The sequence below is a fragment of the Gobio gobio genome (genome assembly GCF_949357685.1).
Source record: "Gobio gobio genome assembly, chromosome: 7".
NCBI lineage: Eukaryota > Metazoa > Chordata > Actinopteri > Cypriniformes > Gobionidae > Gobio > Gobio gobio.
In genome coordinates, this window is record NC_137103.1 from 56,186,184 (window position 1) to 56,198,683 (window position 12,500).

The following is a 12,500-nucleotide window of genomic DNA, read 5'->3' on the forward strand; positions in this document are numbered from 1 at the left end:
TAGAGTCTAGACGAATTTAAAAAGCTTAAATATTAATAGATTGCAATGCGGTTACTAAGGTGTTGCTATGTGGTTTTGTAGGGTGTTGCTATGTGGTTGCTAGGGTGTTGCTATGTGGTTGTTAGGTTGTTCTGGGTGTTTATTTTAGGGAGTACCTGAGCTGACTGTACAAACATGTCTGATGGTGTGTTCTCCTCAGAGACGTTAGGTGAGGTCAGAGCAGAACATGCTCCAGATTGAGCAGATCTTAAGCGCCGCGGCTCCTGCTGGGCTGTCCAATTCAGTGTGTGTGAAGTCCAGGTTACCGCTCGAGCCGGGCTGACCGCGGGCGACTCTCCTATGAAAAGCTTGACATTTGGGTCCTGGAATGCGACATTATGAATTGGATCAAACTCGTTGCGAGTCCTGGACATCAGAACAGACCCAGAGCTGGGAGGCGTCCGCTCACCTTCTGCCCCTGATGTCCACATGAGTCAATCACAGGTGATTTAGAGCTGTTGGTTTGGGCTATTTGGCTAGCGTGAGAGCGAGTCCACTGGATCAGTGCTCGTGTAGTATTAAGATGAGTCAGGTTTGTGAACAAACGTTGATGTTGGCTTGACAAAGCCTTGACTGACAATTTGAAATTACTTAAAAGCACATCGTTAGCATGAATTAGCATGTTTCTAACATGATTTAACATTTTGTAAGCATGGTTAATATGTTGCTAGCATGATGAACACATTGCTACCATGATCATGGTATGTTGCTATGATGATTTAACATTTTTCTAGCATGTTTTAACATGTTGTTAGCATGATTAATGTTAACATTTTTCTGACATAATTTAACATGTTTCTAATATGATTAAACATGCAGCTAACCATTGCTTACAGCCCCCAAGCTCAGCTGCCATGTGTTGGAGTTCACCCTGGTGAACGGCCCCCCTGATCTGAACCCGAGCTGTGTTCTGTTATTGGATATGTGAGATGGTGGTCCAGTGGGTTAAACCATAGAACTGACACACAGAAGGTTGCTGGTTCGATCCCAGCGGTCACCACCAGTGTGTCCTTGAGCAAGGCACTTTACTCCATGTTGTTCCAGGGGGATTGTCCCTGTAATAAGGGCACTGGATAAAACTTTGGATAAAAGCGTCTGCCAAATGCATAAATATATTCTGTGCGGCTTGTCCATAACGAACACCATGTTCAAGCATAAGGGTGTCCATCAGTGCACATGGCACCAGGAGGTCGATGATCGACTTTGTCTTGGACACTCGGGTGAAGAGAGGGGCGGAGCTGTCAACTGATCACCACCTGGTGGTGAGTTGGATCCGATGGCGGGGGAGGAAAATGGACAGACTCGGCAGACCCAAACACACTGTGAGGGTTTGTTGGGAACGTTTGGCTGAGCAGAGAGATCTTCAACTCCCACCTCCGGCGGAGCTTCGACCGGATCCCGAGGGAGTCTGGAGATATTGAGTCTGAGTGGACCATGTTCTCCACCTCCATTGTCGATACCTCCAAGGTCTCCGGTGCCTGTCGAGGCGGCAATCCCCGGAGGTAAGGGATGCTGTCAAGCTGAAGAAGGAGTCCTATCGGGCCTGGCTGGCTTGTGGAACTCCGGAGGCAGCTGACAGATACTGGCAGGCCAAGCGGACTGCAACACGGGTAGTCGTGGAGGCCAAAAATCGGGCCTGGGAGGAATTCGGTGAGGCCATGGAGAAAGACTATCGGTCGGCCTCGAAGAGATTCTGGCAAACCGTTGACGCCTCAGGAGGGGGAAACAGTGGAGTAACACTGTTTACAGTGGCGATGGGCACCTATTGACCTCAACTGGGGATATCGTCGGGCGGTGGAAGGAATACTTCGAGGATCTCCTCAATCCCACTGACATGTCTTCCATTGATGAAGCAGGGGCTGAGGGCTCAGAGGAGGACTCGTCCATCACCAGGGCTGAAGTCATTGAGGTGGTTAAAAAGCTCCTCGGTGGCAAGGCACCGGGGTTGGATGAGATCCGCCATGAGTACCTCCAGTCTCTGGGTGTTGTGGGGCTGTCTTGGCTGACACGCCTCTGCAACATCGCATGGCGGTCGGGAACAGTACCTCTGGACTGGCAGACCGGGGTGGTGGTCCCTCTTTTCAAGAAGGTGGACCGGAGAGTGTGTTCCAACTACAGAGGGTCACACTTCTCAGCCTTCCCGGGAAAGTCTATGCCAGGGTACTGGAGAGGAGAATTCGGCCGATAGTGGAATCTCGGATTCAGGAGGAACAGTGTGGTTTTCGTCCCGGTCGTGGAACACTGGACCAGCTCTATACCCTTTCCAGGGTGCTGGAGGGTTCATGGGAGTTTGCCCAACCAGTCCGCATGTGTTTTGTGGATTTGGAGATGGCGTCTGACCGTGTTCCTTGTGGCATCCGGTGGTGGGTGCTCTGGGAGTATGTGGTCCGGGGCTTACGGCTGTTTGGTCCCTGTACGACCAGAGCAGGAGCTTGGTTCGCATTGCTGGCAGTAACTCAGACCTGTTCCTGGTGCATGTTGGACTCCGGCAGGGCTGCCCTTTGTCACCGGTTCTGTTCATAATTTTTTTGGACAGAATTTCTAGGCGCAGCCAAGGGCCGGAGAGCGTCCGGTTTGGGGACCATGCGATTTTGTCGCTGCTTTTTGCGGATGACGTTGTCGTGTTGGCCTCCTCAAACCAGCGTGCACTGGGACGGTTTGCAGCCGAGTGTGAAGCAGCTGGGATTAGAATCAGCACCTCCAAGTCCGAGGCTATGGTTTTCAGTCGGAAAAAGGTGGATTGCCTACTTCAGGTTGGTGGAGAGTTCCTGCTTCAGATGGAGGAGTTCAGGTATCTTGGGGTCTTGTTCACGAGTGAGGGAAGGATGGAACGGGAGATTGACAGACGGATCGGTGCAGCTTCTGCAGTAATGCGGTCGATGTACCGGTCTGTCATGGTAAAGAAGGAGCTGAGCTGTAAGGCAAAGCTCTCGATTTACCGGTCAATCTACGTTCCTACTCTCACCTATGGTCATGAGCTGTGGGTCATGAGCGAAAGGACAAGATCCCGGATACAGGCGGCCGAAATGAGCTTTCTCCGTAGGGTGGCTGGGCGCTCCCTTAGAGATAGGGTGAGAAGCTCGGTCACTCGGGAGGAACTCGGAGTAGAGCCGCTGCTCCTCCACATCGAGAGGGGACAGCTGAGGTGGCTCGGGCATCTATTTCGGATGCCTCCTGGATGCCTTCCCAGGGAGGTGTTCCAGGCACGTCCCACCGGGAGGAGGCCCTGGGCAAGACCTAGGACACGCTGGAGGGATTATGTCTGGCCGGGGAACGCCTCGGGGTTCCCCCTGAAGAGCTGGAGGAAGTGGCTAGGGAGAGGGAAGTCTGGGCGTCTCTGCTTAGACTGTTGCCCCCGCGACCCGGCCCCGGATAAGTGGAAGAGGATGGATGGATGGATGCAGCTAACCTGAATTGACAGTTTTGTCATTTTGCTAGCATGATTCCAGAATGGTTTAACACATTGATAGCATGTTCCTAGCATGATTTACCAAATGTGTAGCATGATTAGCACATTGATAGCATTACTTAGCATGTTACTATCATATTGATAGCATGATTCATCCCATTGCTAGCATTTGTTTCTAGCATGATTAGCACATTGATATCATTACTTGGCATGTTATTATCATATTGATAGCATGATTCATCCCATTGCTAGCATTTTCTAACATGGTTAAGCATGTTGGTAGCATGATCAACACATTTTTAATAGTAATTAGCATGTTACTAGCATGTTGCTAACATGATTTATCACATTGCTAGCATGATTTGTACATTGTTAACATTAATTAGTATGTAACTAGCATGTTGGTAGCATGATTTTTCACGTTCAAGGTTTATTATTTTGATAACATGTTTTTAACATTATTTAGCACATGGCTAACATGTTGCTAGCATGTTTTTTATCATGATTAAGCACATTGCTAACATGTTTTGCTAGCATGGTTAGCACATTGCTAGCATGAATTAGCATGTTACTAGCATGTTTTTTAACATGTTGGTAGCATGAATTGCCATATTTATAGCATGGTTAAACACATTGCTAACATGTTGCTAGCGTTTTTCTATCATTAATGCACATTGCTAACATGTTGCTATCAATATGGTAATCATGCTAGCAAAATTAATTAGCATGTTACTAACATGTTTTTAACATGTTGGGAGCATGATTTAGCATTTTTCTAGCATGATTAAGCACATTGCTAATATGTTCCTAACCTGATTTGCACAATGCTAGCGTGAATTAGTATGTTACTGGCTTGTTTTAACATGTTGTTAGCTAGCATGTTTCTATCATGATTAAGCACATTGGTAACATGTTTTGCTTGCATTATTAGCACATTGCTTGCATGATTAACACATTGCTAGCATGAATAAGCATGTTACTATCATGCGTTTTAACACGTTGGTTGCATGATTTAACACGTTTCTAGCATGATTAAGCACATTGCTAACATGTTGTTAGCCTGATTAACAAATTGCTAGCATGACTTAGCATGTTACTTGCATGTTTTAACATTTTGGTGGCATGATTTACCATGTTTCTAGCATTATTAAGCACATTGCTAGCATGTTGCTTACATGGATTAGCATGTTGCTAGCATCTTTTAGCATGTTGTCCTGGGATAGTTAAGCTTTGCGAGTGATAGGCAGCTTACGTACTAGGGATGCCACAATTCTCGATATAATATTGAACCGTTCGGTACGGCATTCACGGGTCAATACGCGCTTGTGAATTGCGTTTTTTTTCGGTTTTGCATTGAATTAATTATTTTTCTACAAATTCTCAAATTTGCCTCCATTCCAATACTGAACAACGCGACATACATTCACATCACACGTTAGTGTTAGAGTTATTCTCACGGGACACTATAGTTATTCACAATCACCAAAGTTCATTATTTGCATGCGTTTTAAAACCTTGCCGGTTTTAACATGCACTTTTCCGAGCGCGCGCACTAAACGTCTGTCAAACACGCGATTAATGGACTAAGTAGTGTTGCTGCGCTAATACTGCCAAATACACACAAGGTTAACATAAACACAGTCGGTTATGTCTAAAGTGAAAGTAAAATCGTGTGTGTCTGTAAATTAGATGCGTGCAGGTCTTTAATTGACAGCAGCGCAGCCTAAAGTGAACACGCTGTCCTTAAAGGGACAGTTCAAAAAAAGGGACAAAATGATGTCATTATTTACTCACTCTAATATTGTTCCAAACCTGTATTAATTTCTCGATGACAATTTTCATTTTTTAATGAACTATCCCTTTAATGTTAATACAACAACAAAAAACTAAGAGATTATCACTCACAGTTCTTGACTGAAAAACATTAATACAGTAGCTTTAATAACAATCAATGTATATTTTATAGTGAAGTCTATTTAGTGTTTTATTTTTACATTTATTCATTCAATTTCATACTTAAATGCTGCTGTACAGCTCTGAGCTGCCAGTGTAAATCTCTCTCTCTCTCTCTCTCTCTCTCTCTCTCTCTCTCTCTCTCTCTCTCTCTCTCTATATATATATATATATATATATATATATATATATATATATATATATATATATATATATATATATATTTATTTATTTTATATTTTACAATACACTAGGAATACAAGGGGTTTTTTTAAGTAAAGTTTTAAGTTTAAGTAAGGGTTTTCAATTTTTTTAAGTAAAATAAAGAAAAAGTATTGCAATAAAAAGTATTTTTTCTCTTTAACCTCTTGCTGTTCCTGTCGCTTAAGAATAGAATAACAAAAAACTGATGTGACAAGCCATCAGAACCGAACCGAACTGAAAACCGTGGTTAAAAACCGAGGTATGTATTGAACCGTGGACTAACTGTAGTGTTGCATCCCTATTACGTACTCTTTATCGTCTTATTGTACAAAAGTTTTGACCCCCTCAATGAAAGTCAAAGGGACTTCTCTTAGGTTTGTTCGTCCATTTAACGAAAGTCGTAGGTCGGATCAGTTTGAAAAGAGCAAACCGAGTCGAGTCTTGTGGTCGTGGCTTGTTTTCTTGTTCCCAAATAATACAGTTTGTATGTTTCCATGCACCGATCTGATTCGGAAAGTGTCCAAAAATGACCCAAACAATCGATTTAAGTGATAAAACTGTGTTCTTCAGGTGTGTGACACGCTGATGTGTGTGTGTATGTGTGTGTGTGTGTGTGTGTGTGTGTGTGTGTGTGTGTGTGTGTGTGTGTGTGTGTGTGTGTGTGTGTGTGTGTGTGTGTGTGTGTGTTTCAGGTCGGATGAGGAGATGGTGAAGTTCATGCAGCTGATGAACTCCATCTGGAACATCTGCGGCCGGGATGTCATCACCGCGTTCGATCTGTCTCCGTTCAGATGCATCTGTGATCTCGGAGGTAAGACGTTATGCTTAACTGCTCATGCTAACCAGAGCCTGAGAGATGACGCTGTAACATCAGTATGGCAAGCCCGTTTAACATTTAATCCTTAAAACGTACTAGTATCTATTTTTATCTATTTACCAAAAGAATAAACACTATTACCTAATGGAATAGACATTAGAATTGAAGTAAGTACTAGTAGCATAAAAATAGATACTACTATGTTTTAAGGATTAAATGTTAAAAAGGCTTGCCATATTTTCACATGTGCTTACAGACAGTTTTAAGGGTAAAATGGCAAAGAATCCACCAGATGGCGCTGTGGAGCTGAGTCTGATTTCACACTCAACACTGAGAAGAGCAAACAAAAATGCTCTTAAAAGCATTATTAGTATCATATTTAATTGCTATAGACTACAATTGCACAAAATGCATAAACAACAGTCATGTGTTATATTGTATAAGTATTATACACATTACCATTCAAACTTTTGGGGTCAGTAAGATTTGTTCATTTTATCTGATCATAAATCCAGTAAATCAGTGAAATATTCCTCCAGTGAAGATCAGCTGTTCTCTATGTGAATATATAATAAAGTGTAATTAATTCCTATGATCAAAGCTGAATTTATCATCATTACTCCAGTCTTCAGTGTCACATGAGCCTTCACTAATCACTCTCATTTCTTACTATTGTGTCAATGTTGAATCATCATGACATGTTAAGTTTTTATGTCATCATTTTGATTTTTTAGGTCATAATTTCGTTTTGAATTCCAACTTGTCATAAATCAAAACTATGACATAAAAAACTAAATTATGACATAACAAAAAATCTAATTTAAGCCAAAATGATGACATAAAAATTCTAAATCATTAAATCAAAATTATGACTAAAAAGTTCAAATTATGACAGTCAAAATTATGACTAAAAATTAATTAAGTAATTTCCACTTTGTCACAATTTTGACTTTTGTCGATTTTGACTTAAGTCATCATATGTTATTTTAAATGATGATTTAGAATTTTTATATCATAATTTTTTACTTTTTAGGTCATAATTGTGGTATAAATTTCAACTTGAAATAAGTCAAAATTATGACATAAAAAACAAAACTATGTAAAAAAAAATTTAAATTCTAAATTATTAAATTAAAATTATGACAAAAAAGTGCAAATTATGAAGAAAAAAAAAATCTATTTTTTCACAATTTTGACTTTTGTCAATTTTGACTTTTGTCATCATATGATATTTTAAGTGATGATTTCGAATTTGTATGTCATAATTTTGGTTTAAATGCTGATTTTTTTTGTCATAATTTAGTTTTTTATGTCATAATTTTGACTTTTTAGGTCATAATTTCAGTTTAAATTTCAACTTGTCATAAGTCAAAACTATGACATTAAAAGTCAAAATTATGATATACAAATTATAAATTATCACTTAAAATATCATATGATGACTTAAGTCAAAATTATGACATAAAAAACAAAATTATAACATAAAAAAATCGAATTTTAAACCTAAATAATGACAAAAATTCTAAATTATTACTTGGTCAAAATTATGACAAATAAGTATATTTGTAACTTTTTTAATCTTGGTTTAGTATGCCAATTTCAACTTTTTGTCAAAAATATTACTGACCCCAAATTTGACCAAATTTCTGTGAATATATTTACACATCTGTATTCTCTACGAAGACATCAGTTCTCAAGTATAGAAACAGAAGACCCTGATCTAACATGTGCATGATGATCCGTGTGTGTGTGTGTGTTGAAATGTCACGCCAGCTTTCCTTTGCTTCCATGAAGTGCCTTGAAAGAGTTCTCTTCAATTATTGAAGAGGCGAGGTGTGTGTCGGCTTTAATCGCTCAGTGCGCGGACAGCACTGGTGTGTGTGTGAGGAGTCATCAGGCTGACACCTGTAGGACTGCTGTTGTTAGGACTAATGATGATCCATCTGTGCCACTAACACACACTATCACTTACTTCATCTCTGATGTGACATTCCAACAGGAAGATGACAAACACTGCAAGTGTGTGTGTGTGTGTGTGTGTGTGTGTGTGTGTGTGTGTGTGTGAGAGAGAGAGAGAGAGAGAGAGAGAGAGAGAGTGAGTGCGTGTGTGTGTGTGTGTGTGTGTGTGTGTGTGTGTGAGAGAGAGACAGTGGGCATGTTTTTGTGAAATATTAGGACACAAATGTGTATAATGACATGGGTATTACAAAAAGAGGCTGAAATATGAGGACGTTCCCCATGTCCTCACTTTTCAAAATGCTTATAAATCACAGAATGACGTTTTTTTTCACAGAAAGTGAACTGCACAGTCTCCTGTGAGGGGTAGGTTTAGGGGCAGGGGCAGTGTGTGTGTGTGTGTGTGTGTGTGTGTGTGTGTGTGTGTGTGTGTGTGTGTGATGGGTAGGTTTAGGGGCAGTGTAAGGGGATAGAAAATACGGTTTGTACGGTATAAAAACCATTACGCCTATGGAATGTCCTCACATTTCACAAAAAAAAAATCTGTGAGTGTGTGTGTGTGAGAGAGAGAGAGAGCGAGAGAGAGAGAGACCGTGTGTGTGTGTGTGTGTGTGTGTGTGTGTGTGTGTGTGTGTGTGTGTGTGTGTGTGTGTGTGTGTGTGTGTGTGTGTGTGTGTGTGTGTGTGTGTGTGTGTGTGTGTGTGTGTGTGTGTGTGTGTGTGTGTGTGTGTGTGAGAGAGAGAGAGAGAGAGAGAGAGAGAGAGAGAGAGAGAGAGAGAGAGAGAGAGAGAGAGAGAGAGAGAGAGAGAGAGAGAGAGAGAGAGAGAGGTACATGCTTTTAAACTCAACAAGGCATGTGGCATTGATAAAAAATTAAACAAAAATGGTCAAATACACCAACGATAAATTCAAAACGTCTCGGTTACTTATGGTAACCCTTGTTACCACTTCCAGCGCCCAGCTAGAGCCCCTCAGACCCTGTTCTAAAGCGGGTGGCGAAATTCACGCAGGGAGAATCACACTGCTGTTCCGCAAGATCCACTTAGCTCCACTCCACTATTGGATAATGCTGGGAAAGTGTGCCAGGAGGGACGCTGCGGAAGCCACATCATGCCCGGAGGGAGTTACCATGTGGAGAATACACGTATGGACTGGCCTTGGGCAGTGCAACATACGGCAGTCCCAGGGGTGGCTCCGGACTGTTGCAGGCGGGGAAACGACACCATACTGAGACGGCAGAGGAGCCTCTGCCGAGGGAAAGACACGGGAGCTGTACTGTGGAGAACACACACATATGGGACCGCCATAGGGGTCGCAACATACGGAACCCAGCCTAACACAAGTTCCACCAATGCATACAAGTGCCAGACCTGGCGTCGGATGCTCCCTCACATCCGACTGCCGCGGGTTGCGGAGGACTCAACAGGGTTCGCCAATCCTGGGGAACTCGACTTGAGAAAATAAGCGCACGTATCCGTTCCATGAGGAAGGGAAGGGCGCAGCAAGCCGACACTTAGAACGGGCACTTCAGTGTTACTGACTATGGGAAGCGAGCACACGAGAAGCAACCGGATCTACACGTAGGCTATAAAACCTAGCGAACGTGTTAGGTGTCGCCCAGCCCGCAGCTCTACAAATGTCTGTCAGCGAGGCGCCACGAGCCACTACACCCCTGGTGGAGTGAGCTCTAACCCCGAGTGGGCAGGGCACGTCTTGGGATTCATACGCCAAGACAATGGCATCCACTATCCAGCCTTTCCCTTCTGCTGGCCTCCGTAACAGACGAAGAGCTGCTCTGAGGTCCTGAAGCTTTGCGTTCTGTCAACATAGACGCGCAGGGCACGGACTGGACAGAGAAAAGCCAGGGCTGGGTCTGCCTCCTCTGAGGGCAGCGCTTTCAGGCTCACCACCTGGTCCCGGAAGGGAGTGGTGGGAACCTTGGGCACATATCCGTGCCGGGGTCTCAGCCTAACCTTAAAGTTGCCTGGCCCAAATTCCAGGCACGATTCGTCGACTGAAAATGCCTGCAGGTCCCCTACCCTCTTAACCGAGGCCAATGCAATCAGGAGTATTGTCTTTAGAGACAAGATTTTCAGCTCAGCTGACTGCAAAGGCTCGAAGGGCGCCCTCTGCAGTGCGGTCAGCACCAGAGTTAAGTCCCAAGAGGGTATAGAGGGAGGACAAGGCGGATTTAGGCCCAATCCCAGTTCTATTTTATACCCCTTCGCCTTCCCCTACCCCTACACCTACCTGTTCCCCTTGCCCCTTGAAACAGAGTGCCAAGGCGTAGGGGTGAAAATATTCCCCTAAGAAATGGGACACCACTACTATACCATTACACGTCATACCCCGTTTAATTTATTATAATGTCCTGTGACATTTAACCAGTATGAACAGCAATGAAGTGCGTAGGCTATATCTCACAGAAATCAGGCGCGAGCACGTTTAACAAATTACTCCCTCCCAACAGAGTTTTGCGCTGTATTTGGACTTAATAAAATGCCGCTCGTTTTCAGTTCAAAATCATATGAGCCAGAGTTTCCTAAGATGATACAGAATGATACAGAACATACAAGACTAGTGAAGCCGCTTTTCCATTGGACCAAACTGTTCTCTTTGTTTATGAACCGTTCCATTCCGTGCTGATCCGAGCCGGCCGGTACGGATATGTTTTCGTTATCCACGGTGGTGCTGCGATAATGTTCATACGTTATAAGTCAAGTCAGTCGTTGCCTTGGTAACGCGAGAGTTTACAGACGAAATGTGATGTAAATATCGACTGCGTTATGAAGGATGACCAGATATGTATTTTTAAACTATTATTAATGTGTGTTCAAATCACCCAAATAGTGCTTTTAGCAAGCTACGGAGAAACGGGCAGCCAGGCGACACGCAAGTAATCGATCCCGAGTGGCAACACACACACATTCTAGCAGCACGGAGTCGGTGTGGTCCTGAAAAATCTTCGTTTGAAGGGCTATCTGGCCCTTCCCCTTACCCCTACCACTCCAGCCAAAAAAGAATCGAGACACCCCTACCCCTTCACGTGAACGCGCAAAACGAAGGGGTAGGGGAAAGAGAAGGGCTAAGGGGTAGAAATGGGATTGGGCCTTAGTCTCCTCACCCCCCTCAGGAACCTGACGATCAGATCGTGCTTGCCTAAGGACTCACCATTCACCAAATCAGCAATAGCGGCAATGTACACCTTGAGGGTGGAGGGAGACAGCCTTCGCTCCGACCTGTCTTGAAGGAAAGAGAGCACAGATCTGACCGAAGACTTTCGGGGGTATTCTCGGTGAGAAGAGCACCAATCAACGAACAGGTTCCACTTCAGCGCATATAGCCGTCTTGTAGAGGGAGCTCTGGTGGAAGTGATGGTGTCTACCACAGCCTGTGGTAAGTCACCTAGAACCTCTGCGTCCCGTCCAGGGACCAGACATGGGGGCTCAGTGGCTCAGGGCTCAGTGCTTGGACCTCTCCTTTTCTCCATTTACACTACTTCATTAGGTCCCATCATACAGGCACATGGCTTCTCATATCACTGCTATGCTGATGACACTCAGCTCTACCTTTCATTCCAACCTGACGACCCCACAGTAGCTGCACGAATCTCCAGCTGTCTGGCTGACATCTCTGCATGGATGAGTAAAAATCACCTACAGCTCAACCCGGCAAAGACTGAGTTCCTCATCTTTCCCGCCAGTCCCACTATGCAACATGACTTCACTATCCAGTTGGGTACATCCCTGATTTCCCCTTCAAAGTCAGTCAGAAATCTTGGAGTTACATTTGATGACCAGTTGTCCTTCAGAGATCACATTGCTAAGACAGCTCCCTTGTGCAGGTTTGCGCTCTACAACATCAGGAAGATCAGACCGTTCCTAACAAAGCACGCAACACAGCTTCTTGTCCAGGCCCTGGTTATTTCTAGACTTGACTACTGCAATGCGCTTCTGGCTGGACTCCCCTCTTGTGCGATCCAAACACTTCGAATGATCCAGAATGCAGCGGCACGTCTGGTCTTCAACGAGCCCAAAAGGACCCACGTCACACCACTCTTCATCTCTCTGCACTGGCTACCACTCGCATCAAGTTTAAGCCTACAGAGCCACCACGCACTCA

General features: G+C 43.9%; 1 protein-coding gene across 6 annotated transcripts in view; it reads left to right on the forward strand.

Moving 5' to 3' along the window:
* asmt (acetylserotonin O-methyltransferase) overlaps positions 1 to 12,500 on the forward strand; it is a 38,485-nt gene that overhangs the window by 16,356 nt on the left and 9,629 nt on the right. For all 6 annotated transcript variants that reach the window (XR_013816936.1, XR_013816937.1, XR_013816938.1 and 3 more), the window contains exon 5: positions 6,298 to 6,416. Coding sequence is in view for 2 of the 6 variants with exons in the window: in XM_079822533.1 (XP_079678659.1) it covers positions 6,298 to 6,416 (119 nt within the window). In the remaining 4 variants the exon portion in view is untranslated. The remainder of the gene's footprint in view (positions 1 to 6,297; positions 6,417 to 12,500) is intronic.